Here is a 27,791-nt window from a genome sequence, read left to right on the forward strand (position 1 = left end):
AACTGTACAGCACTTTGGTCAACTGCTATTGTTTTAAACATGCTCACTACATAAACTGACTTGACTTGCGGACCCACAAAACAGGTAACATATAAATGCACAGAGAGCAAAACCCAGCTAGAAACTGATCCAACCATTAAAACACTTCAAGGCAGCAATTCTAGCTGCTGTGCCACTGTGCTGCCCAGTAACTGAAATAAAATTAAAGATATGGGTGAACTGAAGCAGAGCAAACTCACATATTACTTATTGTGGTCTGATGCTCACTGAAAACATGGAAATGCTAAAATGAGGATCAATACTTTGTTCATGCATATAAATAGTACTACTAATGAATTCTCTAAAGATTAGCAAAATTATATTAGTTCAGAAAAATGAGGGGAAAAAAATCAAAGATCATTGTAAATGTTTGTATTGGAAAAGACAGAGAGAGCTCATCTAATAATATTGATTCATTCATTTTGGTCATCTCCTGACTAGATTTTTTGACAGACACAGCACTGAAAATCAAATGAGCCCTCAAAATATTTAATTTTGTTTATTGCAGGAATAATATAAGCCACCTCCAAATATACATAAAGGTTTGTATAAGGCTTTGAGATCAGTTTTTATTCTGAAAGACAATCTTTAAGCTGCTAAAAATCAAAAATCCATCCATTTACTGAGTTGAACAGCTTGAGCTTCTGCCTCGTAGATCCACAGTTCCGTGTTAGTCTCATGCCCGGTTGTGGTCTTCATGGCATTTACATGTTTTCTCCACATCCTGGAGCTGCAAAAATGTTCCTCTAGGTATTCTGTTTTTTCTCCTGCCCCCCAAACCTGTGCTGTTTAATTAATGATTCCGCACTGACCCTGTGAGAGTGTGGATATGTGTATGTGTGGGCATTATAATGACACTCTGTCCAGGGTCGCGCCACACTTTGTGCCCACTGTTGTTAGGACAGACTCTGGAGCCTGCAACCCTGATTTTGATAAGCAGGATTGAGAATGCTGTGTGTTCTTTGCTGGGCACATTTCTGAACTGTGAGTGCCTTAGGTGGCAGAACCAGTCAGGCAAAAGGCAAAAAATCAATCCTACATGGGACACTAGTGAAACCAAAAATGAGAACAGAAAAAAAAAAAGTTTACTGCTAAAAGCAAACATTTCTCCTGAAGCTACAGTCTACACATCTCCACTACCCACCCAATTATCCTTAAAACTGAAATCACCACAAGAGTCAATGGAGCTTTGCTTCAGTATCAGATAAATGAAACTGTGAATACTAACTACTCGCTAAGCCTTCAAACTTTCTTTGGCTACCTGGTACTGACAAAGCAAACAGCTTAAGGTGACCATAGAATGATATTAATGCATCAACAGCTTATCGGGGTGAACAAAAAAAAAAAAAAAGAGTAATCCATTCCTTCTCTCCTGAATACCAAACACAGGTGGTTTTGGGAGAAATGTAGTGCTTATCTGTGATGAGGTGCCAAGATCTGACCCGTGTCTCTAATCACAAGTCGTTACTGGCGTTCTTGCTGTAATAAACTAGGTGGGTAAGATAGAAACACATTCTTAACTGCTTTGGATATCTTAATTCAAATCCACCTTCAGTCAAAAAAAGGAAAGAAGTAAATCGGCAGCATGCTTTAAATCTCAGAAGTAATAAACCCAACTTCTTAACCAATCAATACTGAGGAAAAAGAAGCATGTTTCCAGATTATCCCTCTATCAAATTCGTGTAGACTAATTCTAGTAACAATGTACCCAACTTGCCATTTTTAATGTCTTTATAATCCAATATTCTTTTATAATATTTTGATCATCAAAACCAAGTCATTTTGAAAATAATACAAAATGCTTTTGTTCAAACATCTTATAGTCAAAACTGAAGGAAAAAGAGTTCCCATGAAAGGCAATCTCTAAGAGCTTATCTTTTCAGCTGAGGTTTAAAAGTGCAGCTCTGAATTTAGTGCCTGATGCAGTTTGCTGTTCTTTTATTCACATTTTCTCAGATAACTTGACTGTGGCTAAAGGCAGACCTCGAGATGAGCTTAGAAATGCATCTGAAGAGCAACAGCGCCACCTGTCAACCCTCTTTAGCACTGTCTAAAATGTGTGTTTTTTTATCTGTAGCAACTGAAAGTGCTTTGAATAACTATGTCCAACTGAAAATATTTATTTTTCTAGACTTTCTCTCCTATAATAGCCAAAGAACAGACGTGATAACAGCTGGCTTTCTAAGGTGTAATACCCTATTGAATTTAGCCTCAACTCTGCATTTACGGACACCTTTACTAACTCAAAAGCTTGAAACACTAGAAGAAACAAATATTGCATAATAAACTGATAGGTAAGTTTGCTCTCATCTGATTACACATTGTTTATTAAAGCTTTATTTAGGTTTTTCAATTAATAATAACAACACTTTGGCAATAAAATCACAAATTTTTGGTCTTTAAACTTTATTTTGTGTTATTTAAAAATACTAATGAAATTTAAAACAAAACTAATTGATCACATTCTTGAGGAAGAACAAAACTGTATTGGATGAAGCATTAAAGCAGCTTTTAAAATGAGCTCTTGGAGGGATACTTAATTTATCTAAAGCCCGCTGACTTTCTATTATGAGCCTGAATAACGTAACCCAACATTAAATTCTCTGTTTTTTTAAATCCAATTCTGCGTCACAGTATGAGGGTTGAGCTTACGCCAGCAGCAAAAAGCACAAGGCAGGAACCAAGCCTAGATAAGGAAGGGCATACACACATAGTGTAAATAATCGAAAATCAACAATTAACCAAATACACACATCTATATGAGTCTGGGAGGAAAACTGAACAGCACCCACAAAAAGAGCTTTCTGAGCAGGGATTCTTGTGGAAGTGGCATTAACCAATTCCCCACAACAGCACGGTTCGCTGAAATAAATGCATCCTTATTTATATTTTTTAAAATCTGGAAATTTATAATAGGACATGACAGTTATATATGAAACAGTTTAGCTAATTCTAGCAGTGGCCAAAGGCAAGAGAAACGTAAAGGGGCTTAGAAGCATTTTTTGTGCATCGCTGCAGGCACAAACATGCTCTGTAATCGTTGGACGTTTTTTCTCTTGTGTCTAATGCCACTGGTACAGGCTTCAGTGCAATACAACTACATGTACTGGAATAAATGGGTTAGGAAAATGCATGAATGAATGAAAGGCCATTGACTTCAGGTCAAAAGCACCTACTTAGTAAAAGGGGCATCAGGTTAAGAGCACCTACTTGCTAAAAGGGGCCTCACATTCATATCCATTCATATACATTTGAATCTTTTTTACAGTTTGGATTTTGAAAATTAAATTAACTCCCCCACTCAAGTTACTCTGATTATTCATCTCCTGTCTGATTATTATAGCACTTCCAGATTCAGCATTATTACATTTTGGTGAAGGAGTAGCTACTCACCAAAAAATGGAAAGGTTTCTGCCCTTTGAGAAAGAGCAGTCTTTTTCTTTAAAGATGTGGTCTGCTGCATGTTCATACCACTAGACTTGCCAGTTGGAAGAATTGAGCAGCTCACTGTAATCGCATTCCTTGACAATAACAGTGATGCATGAACTTTGATTTATACTTAAGATAGAGAAAAATTTGGTAGTACTACATCCATAAAACAATGGCATCAAAAGTGCAGTGCTCTTACACCATCTCAGATAAGAAGGCTAAAATAAATTTCACTCAAAATTGGTCTAAAGTTGCACACAGTTGCAAATAATAAAATGAATCTCAAGTTGAATAACCGGTAGGAGAAAAAGAGTACAAATTAGAGGAAAATGTTCCATGTGGATCTTGGTCATCAGTAAAGTCTCTTTTTCTAGTTTATATTAATTCTGGAATAGTTAGTAAACTTGTGAATTTCGCAGAAGACACTAAATTTCATGGAATGGCAGACACTGAGGAGGCAGCAAAAATAAAATCAATAAGACAAAACTATACTTCAGAATTGGGTGGACACTAAGAAAATGAAGTTCAATGTTAAAAAGTGCACAGTTCTACACGTGGGCAAAAGGAACATCAATTATAAATACAAGATGGTGGACACTGTGCCCCAGAAAGCAACCTCTGTCAAGGATTTAGGGATTTATGTTGAAATAATGTTTTCAATGTCTAAGCAATGTACAGAAGCAATTAAATACGCAAATAAAATGTAAGCATATATAGTAAGAACTGTTGAGTATAAATTAAGGGACTGACCCTAGCTAACAGCGCCAGCATAAATTTACACCCGATCTGACGCTGTTCGTTTTCAAATAATTTTGCATTAGTGCAATGATGTTTTCTGATTGGTAATATTCAGGTCATAAAATGACTTCTTAAAAATGTCACATATACTGTATTTTCCTCTTTCTTTTTTTGCTTAGTGCTGCGTTGACATCATGGACCAGAAGGCGTGAGCTTATCCAGTGCAAGCAGGAACACGCGGGTGGTTGGTTGTTGTGTGCTACAACATGCTTGACCTGCCAGCGATGAACACACATGTACTGTATAAGGCATGCACGGGGGCCACTGAGAAAAGAAAAGTGTTCTTTGCTCACCTTGCTGAGGAACTTCATCATCGCGTCTTACAAGAAAAGGCGATGGAAAAATAAAAAGAGGATGCAAAATTGACAAGCTTCTGTTCCAAGACCGTCACGTCCCCCAGGAAAGCAAACTCAGTCAGTGTTAGTTCCCCCTTCAATGTAATAGGAACCACAACACAGAGAGAAGTGTGTACAATGAAACAGGTACACATGTCGTAAATGTAGGAAGGACGGTCCTTGCGTGTGTGTGAACTGTTAACATTTGAATTTGATGATTGCATATAGCACGGAACTGACCTCTCTCTACTATTCTTTCCTCTGCATGTCCTGAAGTACAAAAGAAACACCACCATGCACCAAAATGTGGAGATTGGGCAAGAACGGGGAAAAAAAATGATGAATAATGTTGCATCAGTGCCACAATATTTTGCGAAATGTACTATACAAGTCATAAAATGAATTATTCCAAATATTACATATACCTATGTCTCTGTTTTTGCCAGTGCGGCTTTGACATCATGGACCATAACGTGCATACTAATTCAGCATGAGCAGGCACACTCAATAAAACTGAACAAAAAAAAATTCAAGTGACAATGAGATACCAGGAAGGCAGATTCACCAGCATTTGTGTGTCAGATTTTATCCCTCCAGATCAGAGAATTTCCAGTTCCACTGTCTCAAAACAACACTCACATCTAAAGTTATTCCCAGTTTCAAATAAAAACTAACTAACAGCGTCAGACACAAATCAAATGTATGTTTTTATTGTATAATAATAAGAGCAGGTCACTACTGAAAACTGTACATTTGTGAGGCAGCCACTATCGAACCCAGGTCCTCTTGATTACAAGTCAGCAGTTCTTACTGCTGCACCATGGAAGCTGCTGTATTATACTTACACCTTTTGTGAAAGTGTTTATTTGATTTTTGGACTTCAGGCTTTACACATTATACACTTCATGACTACATTTTGTCATTTATTACTAAAACATGAAAAACGTTTCTATCTTAACGATGTGTTTACATAGATTGTTGTAGACATGGAACACACTTGAAATGCATGTGTTCCAAATAACAATGTATTATTTCCCCTATACAACTCTAGGTAGCTCACTCCCAGATAATCAAGGCTTGAGCTGGGAGAACTTTGTGCCCTTTCTGCGACGGTGGGGGTGATGGTATAGCAGGCTGCTTGCTGCTTGGGCTGATCGACACATTTACAAGACAAAAGATGCTGACGGAGAGGTGTGAAGGGATTTAAGGTGGACCAGATTTACGAGTTTTTTTTATAGGCTTTGGTAATTCTAGTGTCAAAAAACCAACACTTGATCCATTCCAAGTTAACAATTACAGGTCTGGATCTGTCCTTTCCTTTCTCTTCAAAGCAACTAAATGTGCTGTTTCTAACCAGGTCTCTTCATTCCTTGTACAGAATGGATTGCTCAGTACCAATCAGTCCGGCTTCAATAGGAACCACTCGACTGAGACAGATCTGCTGACTGTGGTCAACCAGCTACGATTTGCTAGAGCTACTAACATGTCATCGGTCCTGATCCTGCTAGATCTCTCTTATGCCTTTGTACATTCACCCACGACATCCTTCTTGCCCTCCTGAGTAAAACTGGCCTCACTGGGACTGCTCTCAGATGGTTTGAGTCCTACATCTCAGGCAGATCCTACAGCATGTCCTAGCAAGGAGAGTTATCAAAGGCAAATCACAAATGCACAGGGGTGCCTCAAGGATCAGTTCTAGGTCCTCTACTTTTTTTCTCTGTATACCATCTCGCTGGGCTCCATCATCTAAACCCATGGGTTCTCTTATCAGTGCTATGCCAACAATACACAGCGGCGGTACCTGTCATACGCTCCGGAGTACAATACGGTATCAGCTAGAGTCTCTACTCGTCTTACTGATATCTCAACTTGGATGAAGGACCACTATCTACAGCTCAACCTGGCAAATACAGAGCTTCTTTTGATCCTGGCCAGCCAGCATGTTCAACTCCCCATCTCTGTACAGCTTGGCAACTGTTGCTAACACCTGCCACTTCAGTACACAACCTTGGGCTGCTGATTGATGAGCAGCTATCTTTTTCTGACCACATTTCTTCCTTTTCTCATTCATGGAGGTTCGCACTGTACAACATCTGCAAGATCTCACCTTATCTGACAGAACATGCAACACAACTTCTGGTCTAGGCTTTGGTCTTGTTGTGTCTGTACTATTGCAACTCGCTCCTGGCACAAGTACCAGCATGTGCTATTAAGCTGTTGCTGATGATCCAGAATGCAGTGGCCCATCTCGTATTTAACCAGCTGAGACAGGCACATGTCACTCCTCTCTTCAGGTTGCTACATTGGCTCTCTGTGGCAGCATGCATTAAGTACAAATCCCTGATGCTTGCCTACAGAGTAATCAATGGGTCAGCACCTGAGTATACAGAGACTCAGGTCTGCCAGAGAACAGCATCTTGTGGTAGTTCCCAGTTGGTGGAACGGGCTGCTCACCTCCATCTGAACTGCTGACTCCCTCAATGTATTTAAGAAGCAACTGAAAATCCATCTGTTCTGTGAATATCTGTTGAATTGAGAAAAAAAAAAAAATGTGTATATTGTCGGTTAATTTGTTGTTTAAGTTTAATTGTGGTATTGATTGTAATCTATGATTGTAAATTATTAGTTATTACATCTCTTCACTTGTGACATCAACTTTTATTACCTGTCCTATTACACTTGCTGAACAAACAGGTCCTACTTGATTATGTTTATCACTTTTGTAAGTTGCTCTGGATAAAAGCCTCTGCCATGAAAATAAATGTAAATGTAGAAATATGGGCTTTTTTATATTGGGTACCTTTGCAGTATATGTTCCTGAACATAATGATTATTAACTTTATGGTGCTGCAAAGTTATTTTGCTTTGCAAATGGGCACCACCATTTTGTCATTCCCATTATTGGTACGCTGATCGCAGTTTCCAAGAACGTTGTTTTGAAGGGTGCAGCATCTTATGTTATCAGCATGACCCCTTAAATACTGGCAAGATGATTCGATTCATTAGTACTTGTAATCTGAATAGAAAACTCAAACAAACATAGTGCAAATCACCTTCATGAATTTCTGGCATCTAAACTTTCAGATTTCTGATTAGCAATTAGGCTTTGTTGCAAAAGTTGTCATCTTCACAGTTCCGACTTACTTCTGGTTTTGACTATATTTCATCTCCCAGTCTTTTTCCAGCCTGTGGGTAAAATACTGAAAGTCATTTCCTGATGTTGGAGCCAGATGCTCCACTGATCATCAGAGCCAAGAACTCAAGAAAAATCAAGTTACGAAAGGAGATTTCCAAGAAACAACAAACAAAGGAGGAAGGAACCTTCCAGCAACAGGTTGTTTCCCCTTACAAGTTGAGAAAACATTTTTCATTGAAAACTGCATTGGGATCACTCAAAAAAGAGTGATGAAAACATTTTGTAACAATGTCTTTGTATGGAAGTCCACATTATAAAAAATATTATGTTTTTTAATGTCTCCCAATTTTTTCTAACAAATGAGGAAGAGTCATAAAGTACCATATTAAAAAAAAAGCTATATCAATTTTTGTATATGTCAAACACTGAACAGTGTCGGATTGACCGGAAACATAAAAGGGTTAATGTTGACCATGGGCTTACACTTATTCATAATTTGTACATATAATTTTTCCTATATTTCAAAGACATGAACTACAGACTGGCAACACAAAAACTGAATAAATGTGGGGACATCCTAAAGTACACATAGAATTCCATCAAGATTTGGCTGCTGCCTTTCACCCAGTGTGGCTGGGAAACATAATCCCTCCTCACAAGTAAGGATGGTGTACACAAAAATAGAAGGATGAGCAGATGGCACTTTATTAAAATTAAGAAATTCTGCCTTTTTTTTGTTTGGTTAAGTGTACATTTACAAGATCCTAACTCAGATAAACATTTCACACATACAATCACTGACCAAATTAACAGGAGCAAATATACATCTGCTTACCCATGCAATTAACTAATCAGCCAAGCATGTGGAAGCAGGGCAATGCATAAAACCATGCATGTCAGAAGCCTCAGTTAGTGTGTACATCAAATACCAGAATGTGGAAAAAATGTGATTTCGATTGTGGTGGGATTGGTGGTGCCAGATGGACTAGTTTGAGTATATTCTGTAACTGCAGATCTCCTGGGATTTTCAAGCACAACAGTGTTACGCTATAGGGAATTACTGAAAAACCCAAATTTTCAAATGGTACAGTACAAGAAATTTGGGATTTTCAGTAACAGCTGTCCTCTAAATTCCACCCCATTCCCATTCCCTTGACCCTTGGTAGTGTATTTGTCAAAAAAAAAAAAAACGTTCATTCTGTAGACTTAACCATACCAAGGCATTGATCAGACCGCACAAGCTCATGGGGTTTTGAGTCATTTACTTCAGAATGCTTTTTTTTTTTTTTGTTCTTTATATTGCCTTATGCAATTTCTTGTATTAGGAATTTATTAGTTTTCACATACCCCTTTGGGTCAGAGCGCAATTGAAGGTTAAGGGCCTTGCTCAAGGGCCCAGCAAAGTAGGATCTCTTTTGGCAGTGATGGGGATTCAAACCAGCAACCTTCGGGATACCAGCGCAGATCCTTAGTCTCAGAGCCACCACTCCGCCGTAAATATCAGTACCGCAGTTTGAAAGTTGGTATTAATACCAAGGTCAAAATTTTAGTAGTAATCTAACACTAGTCTTTAGAGTTTACACAGAATAGTAAAAAAAATTTAAAAATATCCAGTGGCTGGCATTTCTGTATACGGAAATACCTTGTTGATGAGAGAGGTCAGAGGGGAATGGCCAGAGATGCTTGAGCTGACAAACGGGCTACGGTAACTCACTCTGTAAAACTGGTGAACAGAAAAGCAGCTCTGAATGCACACTGCATAGAACCTTGATGCTGATGCACTTCAATAGCAGAACACCACTTTGGGCTTTGCTCCTGGGAGCCAAGAACAAAAAGATGAAGCTGTAGTGGACATAGGCTCATCAAAACTAGTGTTGAAATCTAGAAAAAATGTGGCCTGGTTTAATGAATCTCAGTTTTTGCTGAGGCATACAGATGGCAGAGTCTGAACTTGGCACCAACAACATGCACCTACCCTACCTTGTGTCAACAGTCCAGGTTTCTGGTAATGGTCTAATGGTGTGGTAATATTTTATGGCACACTTCGGCCCCATTAATACCAATCAATCATTGCTTGAATGTCATGGCCTATTTGAGTAGTGTTGCTGGCCATGACCATCCCTTCATGGCCACAATTTACCCAACTTCAAATGGCTACTTTCAGCATTATAATGCACCATATCACAAACCAAAAGTCATCTCAAAGTGGTTTCATGACCATGACAGTTAGTTCAGTGTTCTTCATTGGCCTTCCCAATCACCAGATCAGAAATCAGTAGAACAACATTGGGTTGTGGTAGAATTGGGGATCTGCAGCTTGAATGTGCAGGTGACAAGTCTACAGAAACTGCCTGATGTAGTCATTTCAAGATGAACTAGAATCGTAGAAGAATGTTTCCAACATCGTGTGGAATCCATGTCACGATGAAGTGAGGTTGTTTTGATAGCAAAAGGAGGTAATACCCAGTATTAGTAAAATGTTTCTAATAATTTGCATATTAAGTATACATAAAGATGAACAGAAACCGCAAGATGAAATCTTGTCCAACAGCAATAAGCAGGGTCTTGCCAGAGCTTTAACTGACTGCTAAATCAATGTTAAGAGAGTAAGCAAAAGGCATATTCTATCTATCTATCTATCTATGTATCTATCTATCTATCTATCTATCTATCTATCTATCTATCTATCTATCTATCTATCTATCTATCTATCTATCTATCTATCTATCTATTCATTTTTTGTTTGAATTTTGTAGGAAAGAAGACTGTTGAAACAATTTGTGCTTTAATAAAATATCACTGACATTTTTAACATTATCTTGCAAAATGTAGGAACAGTCCTGATGAATCAAGCATCTTGAGCCTCTTTCTTTTTTTCCAAGTCATACCTACAGTAAGTGAACAATTTGGCTCTTTCTTCATGTATCAGTGTTGTTTTTTTAATCAAAAAGTATTAACAACATTGAATTCGGATGTTATTTTTAAAAAAGCACAAAAAATTTGAATTTTAGCAAAGACAAAGGTAAATCATTGAGTTTATTTTTCTATGAAGGTGGTATGTAAACACAAAAAGCTGCCTCAGGCCCATCCATCCGTTACATTGTCTGAATTCCTGGAAGACATGGGCTAGAGCCTCTCCCAACTGGCAGCATCAGGTACAAGGCTAGAACAAGTCCTATATAAAGTGCTAGTCATTCACACACATACATACATACATACATGTCTAAATATTTTAGCAATAGCAAGTGTAACAACGAGCAGGCAATGAACAATAAATAGTTCTATAAGCAACATGAAATTCAAACAGATTCAAAAAATTAATTCAGACAAGTTGCTTTATTTTACTAACTAGAGATTAGGGTTGTCAAAAGTACTGACATATCAAAAGGTATCTATTTTAACATTTTAAAATTACTTCAATGCTCATTTTTCAAGGTATCTATTCTGTAGCCTGCATTCTGAATGCACTTCAGGTTCGCCATAACTGGAATGGCAGGTCTGTTTCCACCAACTCACAGGTTTTATTTAATATGGCAGTTTCAGTGGCTTTGGAGCTTTTACTAGCATGCTTAATTGACAAAGAGGGCAGCCAGAATGGTGTCTGGAATTACTTTGGCTTAGTGGCAAATAAGAATGGAAAAATCACAAGATAACATGCAAGCCAATATGTACAATTTGCTACCACACAATACTAATTAAAGGGACTGACACAATCAGTTTAGTCAAACACTTAAAAGCAGTGGCAATGGGAACAGTTGGGTGGGGGAGTCCCCATTGATGGCCGGGGCACATGTCTTTTAACTTACCTAAATGGCACCCATCAGATGAAGGCACCCTAGGCAGCCTCCTATGTTGCCTAATGGATTGACGAATTGTGCTTAAAGGACCGTCACACAAGTCAATATACAAAGGATTGAAAAGGTATCCTATTTCTAAAACCTAGAAAGATTAATAAGGGTTCGCTTCCCGGTTCCTCCCTGTGTGGATAGCGCTTTGAGTACTGAGAAAAGAGCTATATAAATGTAATGAATTATTATTATTATAAGTACAGTAAAAACCTATAAACTAATGGGTTTAAAGACTGGATGTGACATTAATTTTTTTTATCCTGTTGCCACAAAGTGTACTGCTGTAGTGCGTTACTTTCTTTTATTTTATTATGAGCAATTTTAAAATTATATTTTATCACGTTTACTAAATATTATAAGGCACTATAACTTCTCAGTGTTCAACTGTATAAACAGCGGTGCAACATCATGTGCTCATAAACTCCCAGCTGTGCTTCGCAGCATGTTTTTACTATGTCAGGGCTAATTTGCAGACCAACAAAAGCATGCAGAGGCCTCACATAAAAAGCACATTGACACGTCAGTTTTTCCTGCAAAAATGGGAAAGTTACAAAGATATTGTAGTTTATTTACACGAAAATGTGCACTGTTTACATTTATTAGTGGTCTGTTTGCATGTCACTTTTCTAAACAACTGCTTACAAAAGACTATATTAATGATCTTTTTATTTCAATGTTTAATATTTTTTTCAAAATGTGTATGTATATTGTTTACAAATAAATGCCAATTCTTATTCATTTAACATTTAATGACATTTGTAACATTTCGCTGTACTTCCTCAGTCACAATATTTGTTTTTAACAATGTATAAAAAACTGTTGACCAGATTTAAACATTTTTTTTTATTGTTTATAAAACTTTATGCTTACCTTTTATTAAAGACTAGCAAAATACCTGCGCTTTGCAGCGGCGAAGCAAGCTTATGTAAAGAAGTGAGAGAGACTTTACCACCGTTACAGCACAAACCAGGAGACTTGCATTTCCACCTATGACTTGACAATACTCACAGTGAACATCCATGGATCCAATGTGTACTGTTTTGTCAGATTCATAATGTATGTTTGGGTCGTACGCAAATCCACAATCGGCTTTTTTGAGCCAAACCTGTTGTTTTCGTATGAGCCGCTTTTCATTATTGGGATCGTACCTAGAAACTGAAGCTCTATTAACTTGTGGATTTGCCTGCAAATATTTAGCAGCAGCGTGTCTATGAACTTGTGGATTTGCCTGCGAGTATTTAGCAACAGTGTCTCTATGAACTTGTGGATTTGCCTGCGAGTATTTAGCGACAACGTCTCTATGAACTTGTGGATTTGCCTGCGAGTATTTAGCGGCAGTGTCTCTATTAACTTGTGGATTTGCCTGCGAGTATTTAGCAACAGTGTCTCTATGAACTTGTGGATTTGCTTGCGAGTATTTAGCGACAGCGTGTCTATTAACTTGTGGATTTGCCTGAGAGTATTTGGTGGCAGCGTCACGAAGTTGTTTCTGTCTAGCTGCATCAGAAAATGTACCACAACGTCTGACACGCCTCCTTTTTATTGTTTTTCTCACAGCTTGGATTGCTGCTGTCATAATCGGTTTGAGTTTCATGGTTTGTTTCAATTACGTTAGTATTTGCAGGACTTGTGTTGAAGTGACATTCGGCATCTGTCAAGCGTTGTAAGCATACAACCGGTTTCATCGATAACTTTGCATCCAGCTTTTGAGAGTTGAAACATTCATAAACATCAAAGTGTCCACTACTCAAATCGTCACCTGTGAATCTAAGATGTTTAAGAGGCATTGGCGGTTGTCCAAAGGTGTAAAATATTTGGCCATTTCGGTACACTTGAAAGCGACAACTGAACAATTCAGCGGCAGCCATCAACTCACATGCAGAACCATAGGTTGAAGGGCTTATGCATTTCACTCTTATAGTGCTCCTGTGTAGTATAATTATCTCCTGTACCGTCATCAGTCCACACCTTGAACCTGTCCCAGTCATTCAATACATAAGACACAATGTTCCTCCGGATATCAAGAGTGAGCCTGATATAGCCATGCAATATGTAACACAGAGAATGGAAAAGGCAGACGCCATCTCCGGGCATGGAAACCACTCGGTAAGTGACAGTTCTTTGATCGATGGTGATCACCTCGATAGACATGTTAATGGGGGTACAGTTGGAAAGATAAAGTAAATGGGTACCTGAACAATGTAAACTAAGTCTAAAATATCTACACAATAACTATAATCATAATAAACGAACAATAAAACAGTAGAGAAGCCGTGGATTAAATAAAAAGGCTGCAGTTATCAGCAGGGAGACGTGAATACCGTGGTGAAGCAAGGAAGGGAATGAAGAGACCGGAGCGACGGACGGCCTTATATAGGCAGGCAGCCAACTACGTGGGAGGCGTGGGGATGGAGGATACAATGCCGCCTCACACACCAACCGAGCTGCAGGCTATGGACGTATATATGTAAGTAAGTAGGATTCAGTTAGCGCTGGGAACCCGTGTACCAAATTTCTTGAAGATGGGCCCATAAGTAACAAAGACCGTTGAAAAGTTCAATATGGTGGCCGACAGTGGCATCATACCACCGAAATAAGTACGTACATCGGTTTCGGTTAGCGCAGGGAAGCCGCCTACCAAATTTCGTGAAGATGGCGCCATAAATAAGAAAGTTTAACATGACGGACGTTGTCGACCGTACTGACCGTTACACGTAGAATTTCGAAATGAAACCTGCTTAACGTTTGTAAGTAACCTGTAAGGAATGAGCCTGCCAAATTTCAGCCTTCTACCTACACGGGAAGTTGGAGAATTAGTGATGAGTGAGTCAATGAGTCAGTGAGGGCTTTGCCTTTTATTAGTATAGATAGCACTACTTGAAAAATTTGCATTTAAAAACTAAAATTTCTATTACCTGTTTTCATAAATGTAAAGATTTTAATGCATAGAGAATTGCAATTCAGTTAACAAGGTTTTTTACTGAGTCTAATTTCAATACTTTTCTGGGTATCTTATTGAACTTTGCAATTTTTATATTGTGACAACCCTACCAGAGATACGTACTGTAACCAATTTAGCAACCGGTAACCACAAACTGCTTTATTCAATTTGAAAAGTTTTATTAGTGCAAAAAACATGCTCACTTCCAGATAAGAAGCAGACTTGCCCTCCAATTGGTGATCTTCAATAAATGTGATGCTGCCAGTGAGTGATTGCTATCAAATGACTGACCATCTCAGTCCTATCCTGCAAGAAGCTTACATTTAGGTTGATGAAGCTGAGCCTATAAGACAAATTCTACAGTGAAAAATGCTTAGCAAAAGTTCTTTCTTGTAATGTCACGCTGCAGGGTTATTAATTTTCAACAATGAAAATCTGTCCTTTTAAACAAGTCATGTACTATTATGCCATTATTTAAACGGTTTAAACTGTAAACTGTATTTTTAAGAATACTTTTGTTAGTTCTTATAAGAAGAATTAATGTATTTATATTCCAGGAAAACCAAACAATGGTTAATTCTCCATATACCGCTTAAGAAGCCATTATACAAATCACTAAGAAAAGAATTATTAGCTTTTTATTAGAATAGTCTAGTTTTTAACACTCTGCACTTCGTCTTCTAATAGGAACTTAACTATTTTTTCCTTTCTTACAGAAATTACGAGGAAGTGGCACAACTTACTCATCACCTTACCAAACAAGTGTGAGGGTTCATCATTTTTTTGTCTTCGCATTCTTGTTTCTTTTTCGTTTTCTTTTTACTGTCACTTGAAGGCTTCATTCTTTCTTTGTCTTTCACTCTACATTTGTAGAGTATGTTCATGTTCTTCCTAGCTTATTTCAATATTTTTCAGAATTTTTCTATGCTAACCCAAACCAAGGTCTTCCAAATTTCTTCTTGACACCTCAGCAAAGCCTGGGTATTAACATACATAGATAAAATTTAAAAGGGGATGTAGAGAAAAACAAATCTGTGTTTACACTTACAAACATATTTTTAATGAGCAACTTTGTAAAGTGGGGCGGCACGGTGACGCAGTGGGTAGTGCTGCTGCCTCCCAGTTAGGAGACCCAGGTTCGCTTCCTGGGTCCTCCGTGCGTGGAGTTTGCATGTTCTCCCCGTGTCTGTGTTGGTTTCCTCCGGGTGCTACGGTTTCCTCCCACAGTCCAAAGACATGCAGGTTAGGTGCATTGGCGATTCTAAATTGTCCCATGGGTGTGTGCTTTGTGTGTGTGTGTGTGTGCCCCGCGGTGGGGTGCCTGGGGTTTGTTTCCTGCCTTGCGCCCTGTGTTGGCTGGGATTGGCTCCAGCAGACCCCCATGACCCTGTGTTAGGATATAGCGGGTTGGATGATGGATGGATGAATTTTCTAAAGTTAGTGGCTAACATATGACTGATGAGTTTTACAAATGCTTTGATATTTGCTCAATTGCGAGACAAGTTCATTTGTATATCTTATCAAAATTTTCTGTACTTTAATGTTTTTATATACTACCATATTTGTGCTTTTGCTTCTGTTATACAACAGCTTTAAAGTCATAATTTTAAAGAGCATATTCAATGTCAGCAGTGCCCATATAGCTACCTCAGCCAAGACACAGTTACTGTAACACACAATCTGCTTCTTGGGTGGCTGCTACCTTGATACACAATTCCTAAAACAAACGTATAATGAAAAATAAATATCAAGCTCACTTTTACTGTATTACATTTTAGCTGTGACTATAGAGGAGGAAAATACAAATTGAGTTCTGTTTAGTCTCTTACTTTATCAAATGACTGTCAGCTCCTGACTACAGCACACAGCTGCTGTCTCATGTTGAGAAATACCAAGCAAACTTAATCTGTTTTCCACAGGTCTGTGTTTCATCCTTTGGAATAAAGTGTAGCACGTTTGATCAATCAAGAATGTTCTTGTCTGCTTTTTTTTGGTGTGTGTACATGCAAAACTTTGCCCCTTTCCACTCTCACAGCCTTTCCACTCTCACTTTAGTCACATAATTTTGTGCACACAAACTATGTCATATTTATCAAGGGCTGTGTTTTCAAGTGTCACATTCATTTGAAGGGGTTTCACCTGATTGAATTCTTTTCTTACTGATTTGTATAACGGCTTCTTAAGCGGTATATGGAGAATTAACCATTGTTTGGTTTTCCTGGAATATAAATACATTAATCCGTCTTATTAGAACTAACAAAAGTATTCTTAAAAATACAGTTTAAACAATGGCGCAATAGTACATGACTTGTTTAAAAGGACAGATTTACACAACTAAGTCATGAGACATGCTTTGCGAACATACTCTGACCAAAAACATACAAGTATTGATAAGAAATATACAAAAGGTATGGCACAAACATTTAAAATAAATTGGAGCATTACTTTTGTGACATACCTCAAGCTGCATTGAAATACCCAGCTTTAAAACTAGGATTTCATCAAACCTCCTGTCATGTTTTCCCTCTATTCGTCTATTTTTTTTTTCTTTCTGAGGAGTGTTGAGTGCTGCAAACCTCATGTGTGTGTGTGAACTGCTAAGCTTGAACCATAAAAAATGAACCAGAGTGTGCCCAATTTCCAGAGGGATGTCTTCCAAGATGCTGACTGCAAGCACACCCGTTGTGCCCCAAGAATGTGATGTGCAATTGTTGTCTTTCAGACTCTGCTGCCCAGTGAATGTCTTTCAAGGCTCTCTTATTTCATCTCTTTTGTCGTTCTTTGTCCATTCCCTCAAATGTCTTCTCTTTTCTATCTAATGAAGTTTTAGAAAGGAAGATGGGACAGTAAGAACAGGAAGTGTCCCAAACAAAAAGAATCCTACATGGACATAAAGCTCCTTAGGTGAACTGTGTGGAGTATTTTAGAAGGCAAGTTTTTACTCCTGTATAATGATCATGAAGGGCTTATTGTAGCACTGAGATTTAAAGTAGATTGTTTTGAATATATTATGTATGTAACCTCTGGGCCCAAGAAAATTATCAGAGAACTCTCCTGATTTCAATAATGAGGCTGTTGATCACAATAATAAAGGTTGAACCAATGTTTGTGAACATTGCTCCTGAAGTGGCAAATGCAGCCATTCCAAAAGATGATGGAGACACATGCTATGCACCCATCTCAAACACCTGAAGAGTCTGTTGAAAATGAAAAAGTACAAAGGTAAGGTGTTCCTAAGTAAACAAATGCAGTCAGTACAGATTGGGCTAAAGAGGTAGACCCTGCTGTAGACTTAGGGGTGTCTGATGGAACATGTGTGACGACTGGAGGAAGAGGATGCAGTTACTGACTCATTCTTGTTTTTAGAGGTGAGTCAGAGAAAAGAAGCAATATGTAGTTTTCCTAAACAAATTAAAAGTAGAATAAGTGTTGTCAATCCGATGTACAAATTTACAACTGTATAAATGTTAATTCCGCAAAATGTTTTATGAAGAGGAACTTTGGAGGCTTTAAAGTGTTATTATCAGGTTGCTTTAATTTTTACTAAAAAAGGATTCAGAATGGTTCTGAAATTTGTATCTTCAACTTATTTTACTGTATTTTATTTCTTTTCTTAAAGAATGAAGAAGTTTGTAATTAGTAAATTCTAAATTGGTTTTAAATTCTACAAATACATAGATTTCAAGAAATAAGCACTTACCAATGGCTATTCTCAAGGAAACGCTACAACAGCATAGAGATAGCATAGAGGTTTAAGGAACAAGAGTGATGGTTTTTTTTAGTGACAGTATAAGTCACAGTGGAGAGTCAGTCATCATAATACTCGTAAGCTAAATGGCTAAATCCTCTGTCTGTGTCAAAAATGCTGTCTGTTGGTTTTAACAATCATCACTGAAAAAATATTGTTTTTTGGTTTATTAGCATGTACTCATCATTTTTTACAAAGGTGAGAGTTTATAATGTTAAGTAACAAGATATTAAATGTTTTCAGATGACAAAGTAGATTGGGGATAATTTCAACTATACATTGACTGTTGAATTTGACAGGAATCATTTAGAATAATGGCTTAGAAAGCAGTATGAGTTCTGTTTTGATTATTAGATTAAGAATAATTGACTTAAAAAAAACAATGCACACAAACAATGAGGGATTACTTTTGTCAGAGACAATGTTGGGATGCTAGTAAAAGTATAAATTCACTAGTTCTGTCGTGAATACAGTTTGAATGTCACTAAGAGTATGAATGAAGCAATGGTAATCCTACAGCAGGAGACTGTTGACAAAATCATAGCTCCCTCATCTATTGAAGAAGGTCTGGAATTTTAAAAGCAAAGTAGGTATCACTGTCTGAACTGCTGAATTATAAAATTCATGACACCAGCCTGGAGTGCTGGTGTAGTAGTGAGATATTTGTTTAGGCTGGAGTAGAAGTGGCTCCAGAGGCAAATTTAATTTAATATTTTAAAACTTAGATTTGTCGGTATGGACGGAGAAAAATTCCTTTTCTTTTAATGACCTTCCGAAAATCCCTGACACACTATAAGCCAGTAGGCTAAATCATTTACTTCCTTACATAATTTGATGGTATTCGACTTGAGCTTTATAATCTATTGTGGAATGTCTTGGGACCATACCTGCAGGCTGTCATGCAAGAGATCTTGGACCAAGAAGTAATGCTCCTTAACTGTCATAGGGAAGTGGTCTCTTTTTATGAAAGCTGAAGACTTTTCTATGTGAAAATAAGACACGCATGGCACAGCCCTTTATGGACTAAAGAGTCATGTACAAAGCCCTGCCTATGAAATTGGGAAAAATGGCATAATTTATTATTCACCCTGAGCAGAGTTTCTATTCACCCAGTTGGGCAATCCATCTTAATATGTAACTTTCATCAAGCACCTTGGCTTGCATATAGGACTTTGTTTCTCTTGAATATAAGAAAGCTTTTTTCCAGGTGGATCATAACTATTTGTGGAAGGTTCTTAATGGATCTTGGCTTTACTTTGGGCTTGTTTTAATAATTAGGAGACTCTTAAGTAATATTCAGAATATGCTAAAAATGTGTGTTGGCTTCAGTGCTCCGTTTAGAGCTTCACCCCACCTTCCCAGAGGCTACCAATAGGTTACAGCTGGAAATGTGGGGCTTGAATCATATAAGAGTTTATCTTGGAAATGAAACACTATCCTATGAAGAGCTCTTATTATAAAAATCGGACAGTCCTACCTAACTGGCATAAGCTGGCCTGGGTGGAGGTACCTTATAACTATTATACAAAGAAAACTTCTGTCCTTTCACTGAAATGGACAGCAACTGGATAAGGTGGTCAGGGTCTAAATGATGGATGTAACCAGAGGAACACCTTCTGTTTACAAGTATTACAGCAAATGCTATACAGCCAATTATCTGTGTCTTTCCACGCCAAGTGGAGGTGGAACATTTTAACAGAGAGTAGAAAGTCTGTCTATATCTAGTCTGCCAATGTTTCACCGTGGCCTTTTTAGAAGGTGACATCTTTTAAAACCCTATGCTAAGTGCTGCTCAGACTCTAGCCACCAATTAACACATTTATTTTATAATCTATCCAATGTGCTGGTCCTTCACTGTTTTAGACAGGCTGTTTAAACTGTTTCTGAATCTACAGCTGAAAAAGTACTGTTGGCATAAACTAGAAATATCAATTGCTCCTTTATTCTCTAAAGCTGATAGTTTTTGTACATCATACTTCATACAAGCCTTACCATGACTTCGGCTCTCCAAAGTGCAGGTAATTGATGCTGTACAGGTCCATGTCTTCAGTGTGCCATGCAAATGTGGTTTTCCACATTCCAAAGTAAAGGTACGGTGTATTTACTCCTTCAATGGAAATGCCACAGTCCTCCTCGATTACATCCAGGATGGTATGAAGATGGCTAATTCTCCATTCATCAACTCCCTGGAAAAGAATTGGTTTGTTACCATATAATATTATGATGTAAAAATTATCTTAAAAAACTCAACAAGGCAAACATTTTTTACAGAATCAGAGTCTATAGTCTTAATGTTCCAAAATATCAGGAAAAGATCAAAACCTAACAGTAAAATTTTGAACCACCTTCTCAGATTTTAGGACTTGGGCTAAGCATTGACTGAGGTTCAAATCTTTAAAAAAAAAAAAAATCTTCTTTCAAATGTTGTGTTCCTGTGTTCTATATCTAGATGCCATTACAACACTTTGAAAAGACTTAAATATAGCAACCTAAGTAAAGTTCAACAAGAAAGAATGATACAAAAAAAGTCACTAAAAAGAACTGAAAGTCCCTGCCTTTCCAGGTAGAAATGGATTTTGTGATCTTGGCCAAATTCACTATTGAAGCTAAAGGATATTTAATTTTTGCCTATTTCATTTTCAATCAAGCATGTCAGAATACATACTATGGATTTTAATACCACATAGAAATAGACAGAAATACGGACAAAGGGCCAGTAATGTAGTTAAACTTTCAAATGTTCCCAATGATCTGTTAACTTTCTAATTTATTGTTCACAATATTCTAAATGATCTAGTATTAGTTTATATATAATATTTCTTCTAGTGGAATCCAAACAATTTATGAATAAGGCTCACAAATCAGCAAAACTCTATATTAAACACTCATTTTCTCTGTTGTGGTTCGACATTGTGATAGACTACAAATAACCCAAACACTTGTTTCAATAAACAAAATAATTTATCTACAACATAAAGATAACAGAAAATGAATACATTGTATGCAAATATATATAGAGTAGATATCTACATAGATATATATGTATTTAGATATATCTAGACAGAAGACAATAACAATACAAAACATACTGTAAAATTACAAAAGCTTAGTTGAACATTTCCTCTCCTATAGAAGAAGGCACAAAACTTTAGAATTTTCCAGTTCATGTGGTTAAGACTGCCAAGTTCTTCAGCTAGTAATGAAGCTTCAATTGCCTGCACGTGGTATTCATTTACCCCCCGATAGTATCTAGTACCTTGCATGGGTGCGAGTTGTTGCTCTGCACTCTCTTACTAGTTTTAGAAAGAAACTTATAACACAGCTAGGACTTAATCTTTCAAGCGGCTATTACCTTTTATTTACACTTACACCAATCTATAATAATAAAAGGCAAAGCCCTCACTGACTGACTCACTCACTGACTGACTGACTCACTCATCACTAATTGTCCAACTTCCCGTGTAGGTGGAAGGCTGAAATTTGGCAGACTCATTCCTTACAGCATACTTACAAAAGTTAGGCAGGTTTCATTTCGAAATTCTACGTGTAATGGTCATAACTGGAACCTCTTTTTTGTCCATATACTGTAATGGAAGGCAGCAAGATGGCCGTAGGAGACGGAGTTGCGTTTCGCGTCATCACGCCTCCCACGTAATCACGTGAACTGACTGTGAACTCTGTACGTAGAAAAGAAGGAGGTGCCCTAAAGAGCGCTGAAGAAAACATTCATTACCCAATTGACAAGGTAGCGAAACAATAAGAAGCGAGTGAGTGACGCATACAAGCATCTTCATAAGACACGAGGTATAAAAAGCACGGTGTACACCGTAAGTCTAAATTAACTTTATAGAAACGCTCCCGCTGCCGTTTGCAATACCATATTCACGAGATACAAGTTTAATGAGAAGACACAAGGTATAAAAAAGCACGGTGTAAACCGTAACCTTAAATTAACTTTATAGAAACGCTCCCGCTGCTGTTTGCAATGCCATATTCGCAAGATACAAGTTTAATGAGAAGACACGAGATATAAACGAGAATTTGCATCACTTTGTAACAGAGTTAAAATTGCTGTAGTGAGAAACTTTTAACTGCCGGGTCTTAGCTAACATTAAATAAACCCGTGGACATCGCAACATCACACAAGAGAGCGGCTCACGTGAAGTGACTGAACGCAGTAGGAGTGATTACTTCGATGAATCAAACCTGTTCAAAAAACACATTACACAATTGATAAGGTAGGAAAAGAATATGAAACAAAGCACGGTATTAAACGTAACTTTAAATTAAGTTTATACAAATGCTTCCGTTTGCAATACCATATTCCCCCCTGCGAAGCACGGTGATTTTGCTATATATATTAAACTATTTCAACCCTTGTATGATCTGCTTCTCGCAACTGAAAGAGGGCATCGTGGCAGAAGTTAGCCGACTTGCTCACCAACCACAAGCGTTACCTGGTAGGTAACCACCCATACAATCAGATTGTGAATCAGACTACGAATGCCTGCAATGTAATTACCCCGATCTACATGCTGTCAAATGAACGAACCACATGCCGTGGCACAACGTTAGGGGCTTCGCCTCTACGTCCGAGGATCGATTCCCGTAAGGGAGTGCAGTGAGTGTGTACGCCTGATGAGCCCACAATTACGCCGAAACACGTGTCGCATACTATGCATCTTCAAAGCACGGTGTAAACAGTAAGTTTAAATTGAGTTTATAGAAACGCTCCCGCTGCCGTTTGCAATACCATATTAGATGACTTTGTAACAGAGTTAAAATTGCTGGAGCGATAAATTTTTAACTGTCGGGTCATGTCGCGTGTTCTTGGGTAGGTACACCAAAAAAATGTATACATTTATGCATGTAATGGGCAAACAAAAAATGTACTATACCCGAAAGCACTACAGTAGTACTCAATGTATCTTTACTTCTTAAATGTTAATGTTTTACTGTTTAATAATTTATACGCTTCTTATATGTTGTTCAGATTCTTTTATCAAAATACCAGTAACAGCGCACTGCACGATAACGTGGAGTGAATACACTTGACATGACAATTCATAGTATTTATCCTCTTTCTCTGTACGTTTACCATTCGTTTGCTCAGAGGTTGATGCGCTTGCTGCTTAATGAGCAGCTCTTCACCCTAGCGTCCCGCTGCTTCTCTTCTTTCGTCGGCATCTTTTCCCGTTAAAACTGATTTTATTTAAAACTTAGTATGTTTTCTTTAATTTTTCATTTAAGCTGGCACTTAAGTCTTCAATCTGCCTCAAGAATGATTAGCGAAGGTGGTAGAGAATGAAAACGACAGCCGTACGCATCCGCCACGGACGCACTGGTGCGCGCTGCTGTGAGTTGATTCTACAATAAAATAAAATAAAGATAAAAAGAGTAATAACTTGCAGCACCGCTATTCAATTACACTTGCCTAACGCCTGTCCTAAGGGGAAATACTGTGGGATCTGGGCATCCGTCAAAGCAGAAATCACAGGCCCGATTAGAAAGCGGGAAGCTGTGATTTGTCGTATCCCTCCCATGTAACAATCACAGCCCGTGTTGCAACGCACTATGTATGCATATGTATATATGTGTATGTGTGTGTATATGTATGTGTATATATATATATATATATATATATATATATATATATATATATGTTCATATGTGTGGGAAAGCGAATAGTAGACGTGACGTAGTATATGTGTACCAAATTTCAAGTCAATAGGTGAAACAGTTTGCGAGCTACAGCTGATTTAAAATCCTGGACAGACAAACGAATAGCCACGGTAGCGTATTATAGAAGAATATTTTGTAGATATATATGTATATATATGTGTCTGTGTATATATATGTGTGTATGTATGTATGTATGTATGTGTGTATATATATATATATGTATGTATATGTATGTATGTGTATGTATGTATGTATGTATGTGTATGTATGTATGTATATGTGTATATATGTATGTGTATATATATATATGTGGCTGTGTATATGTATATATATATATATATATTATATATGTATATATGTAGATATGTATATATATGTGTATATCTATACATATTAATAAAAGGCAAAGCCCTCACTGACTCACTGACTGACTGACTGACTGACTGACTCACTCACTCACTCATCACTAATTCTCAAACTTCCCGTGTAGGTGGAAGGCTGAAGTTTGGCAGGCTCATTCCTTACAGCTTACTTACAAAAGTTAGGCAGGTTTCATTTCGAAATTCTACGCGTAATGGTCATAACTGGAACCTGTTTTTTGTCCATATACTCTAATGGAGGAGGCGGAGTCACGTATCGCGTCATCACGCCTCCTACGTAATCACGTGAACTAAAAACAAGGAAGAGATTTACAGCATGAGTCAAACGCGGGAACGAAGGTAAATGACGTTAATTTTTGAATGTCTTTTAATACTGTGTAAGCATACATATTAACACATGTGCAATTAAACGTGTGCATTTACAGGGTGAATTCTCAGGCTTAAAAGCTCGCCTTTTATTAAAAAGGTAAATGCAAACTGTTTTCATTCTGAAGGGCACAAACCACGTTAGATTTCAGACATTAAACGCGCAAAAATGTCGGTACACCAGATAAATAAGCGCAACATATTATCAGTTGTATTGTATGCTTACAATATATATAGAAATGTGTTAATCGTTAACTAATATTATGGGATGGTGTTTTTCAACTCGCGCCTTGATTTAAACGATTGCATTTCTTGGTGGGTTTGCGTAGCTTATTGTCAATATCTTTACACCTCTTTTTAAGATTTAATTTAAAAAGTTTTTCTTTTCTTCTTAATTAAAATTTAAAAGCAATACTTCACCGCTGCGAAGCCCCTCTAGCGCTGCCGTCCGAGGTTCAATTACCGTAAGCAAGTGCAGTGAGTGTGTACGCCTGATAAGCCAAGAATAAGGGGAAAGACGTGTCGCGTACTCTTTGCATTATTTGACAGTAAACTATTTTCAACCATTCTATGATGTTTCTCACAACTGAAGGCACCGTGACTGATGTTACCTCACTTGCTGGCCAACCATAAGCGTTACCTGGTAGGTAACCAGCTACTCACTTCACTCCCTTACGGGAATCGAACCTCGGACGTCAGCGCTACAGGCGAAGCCCCTAAAATTGCGCCACAGCGTGTGGTTCGTTTATTTGACAACATGTAGATCGGGGTAATTACATTCACGGCATTCGTAGTCTGATTCACAATCTGATTGTATGGGTGGTTACCTACCAGGTAACGCTTATAGTTGGCCAGCAAGTCAGCTCGAAGTGATCACTCGAGTGAAGGCAGCTTCACAAAAAAACAGATCCTTAACAAACTGTTATTAGTATATTTTCCCTCAGTTTAAAAAGGTTTTCTTTTCTTCTTAGTAAAAATTTAAAAGCGGTACTTCGCCGGTGCGAAGCGCGTAGATTTGACCGACTGACACATACAGACATATTCATGAGTGCAGGTACTTCGGAAAGAAAGCACCGTGTAAACCTAAAGTTTAAATTAAGTTCATAGACCTACAAAAGGTTGCCATTCATTTGAGGCAAGATTGCTTTACTTCTGTACAACTATACGTTGCATTCTCAAGAGTGTGCTTGCACGGCTTCGGATATAGATATATATATATATATGTATGTACAGTAATCCCTCCTCCATCGCGGGGGTTGCGTTCCAGAGCCACCCGCGAAATAGGAAAATCCGCGAAGTAGAAACCATATGTTTATATGGTTATTTTTAGAATGTCATGCTTGGGTCACAGATTTGCGCAGAAACACAGGAGGTTGTAGAGAGACAGGAACATTATTCAAACACTGCAAACAAACATTTGTCTCTTTTTCAAAAGTTTAAACTGTGCTCCATGACAAGACAGAGATGACAGTTCTGTCTCACAATTAAAAGAATGCAAACATATCTTCCTTTTCAAAGGAGTGCAAAGCAAGCAGTCAAAAAAAAAATCAATAGGGCTTTTTGGCTTTTAAGTATGCGAAGCACCGCCGGTACAAAGCTGTCGAAGGCGGCAGCTCACACCCCCTCCGTCAGGATCAGAGAGAGAGAGAGAGCCACAGAAAAACAAACAGTCAAAAATCAATACGTGCCCTTTGAGCTTTTAAGTATGCGAAGCTCCGTGCAGCCTGTCCTTCAGGAAGCAGCTGCACACAGCCCCCCTGCTCACACCCCCCTACGTCAGCGCAAGAGAGAGAGAGAGAGCGATTTTATTTAAAACTTAGTATGTTTTCTTTAATTTTTCATTTAAGCTGGCACTTAAGTCTTCAATCTGCCTCAAGAATGATTAGCGAAGGTGGTAGAGAATGAATACGGCAGCCGTACGCATCCGCCACGGACGCACTGGTGCGCGCTGCTGTGAGTTGATTCTACAATAAAATAAAATAAAGATAAAAAGAGTAATAACTTGCAGCACCGCTATTCAATTACACTTGCCTAACGCCTGTCCTAAGGGGAAATACTGTGGGATCTGGGCATCCGTCAAAGCAGAAATCACAGGCCCGATTAGAAAGCGGGAAGCTGTGATTTGTCGTATCCCTCCCATGTAACAATCACAGCCCGTGTTGCAACGCACTATGTATGCATATGTATATATGTGTATGTGTGTGTATATGTATGTGTATATATATATATATATATATATATATGTTCATATGTGTGGGAAAGCGAATAGTAGACGTGACGTAGTATATGTGTACCAAATTTCAAGTCAATAGGTGAAACAGTTTGCGAGCTACAGCTGATTTAAAATCCTGGACAGACAAACGAATAGCCACGGTAGCGTATTATAGAAGAATATTTTGTAGATATATATGTATATATATGTGTCTGTGTATATATATGTGTGTATGTATGTATGTATGTGTGTATATATATATATATATGTATGTGTATGTATGTATTTGTATGTATGTATGTATGTATGTGTATATATGTATGTGTATATATATGTTGATATGTGTATATATATATATATATATATATATATATATATGTGGCTGTGTATATGTATATATATATATATATATATATATATATATGTATATATGTAGATATGTATATATATGTGTATATCTATACATATTAATAAAAGGCAAAGCCCTCACTGACTCACTGACTGACTGACTGACTGACTGACTCACTCACTCACTCACTCATCACTAATTCTCAAACTTCCCGTGTAGGTGGAAGGCTGAAGTTTGGCAGGCTCATTCCTTACAGCTTACTTACAAAAGTTAGGCAGGTTTCATTTCGAAATTCTACGCGTAATGGTCATAACTGGAACCTGTTTTTTGTCCATATACTCTAATGGAGGAGGCGGAGTCACGTATCGCGTCATCACGCCTCCTACGTAATCACGTGAACTAAAAACAAGGAAGAGATTTACAGCATGAGTCAAACGCGGGAACGAAGGTAAATGACGTTAATTTTTGAATGTCTTTTAATACTGTGTAAGCATACATATTAACACATGTGCAATTAAACGTGTGCAT

At 37.8% G+C, this 27,791-nt stretch overlaps 1 protein-coding gene across 3 annotated transcripts in view; it reads right to left on the reverse strand.

Annotated features, from left to right (window-relative positions):
* Positions 1-27,791, reverse strand: part of LOC114654091 (lysine-specific demethylase 4C-like) — a 980,420-nt gene that overhangs the window by 879,407 nt on the left and 73,222 nt on the right. For all 3 annotated transcript variants that reach the window (XM_051930015.1, XM_051930013.1, XM_051930014.1), the window contains exon 5: positions 20,267-20,460. In XM_051930015.1, coding sequence (XP_051785975.1) covers positions 20,267-20,460 — 194 coding nt within the window. The remainder of the gene's footprint in view (positions 1-20,266; positions 20,461-27,791) is intronic.

Source organism: Erpetoichthys calabaricus, chromosome 7, assembly GCF_900747795.2.
Source record: "Erpetoichthys calabaricus chromosome 7, fErpCal1.3, whole genome shotgun sequence".
NCBI classification, from domain to species: Eukaryota; Metazoa; Chordata; class Cladistia; order Polypteriformes; family Polypteridae; genus Erpetoichthys; species Erpetoichthys calabaricus.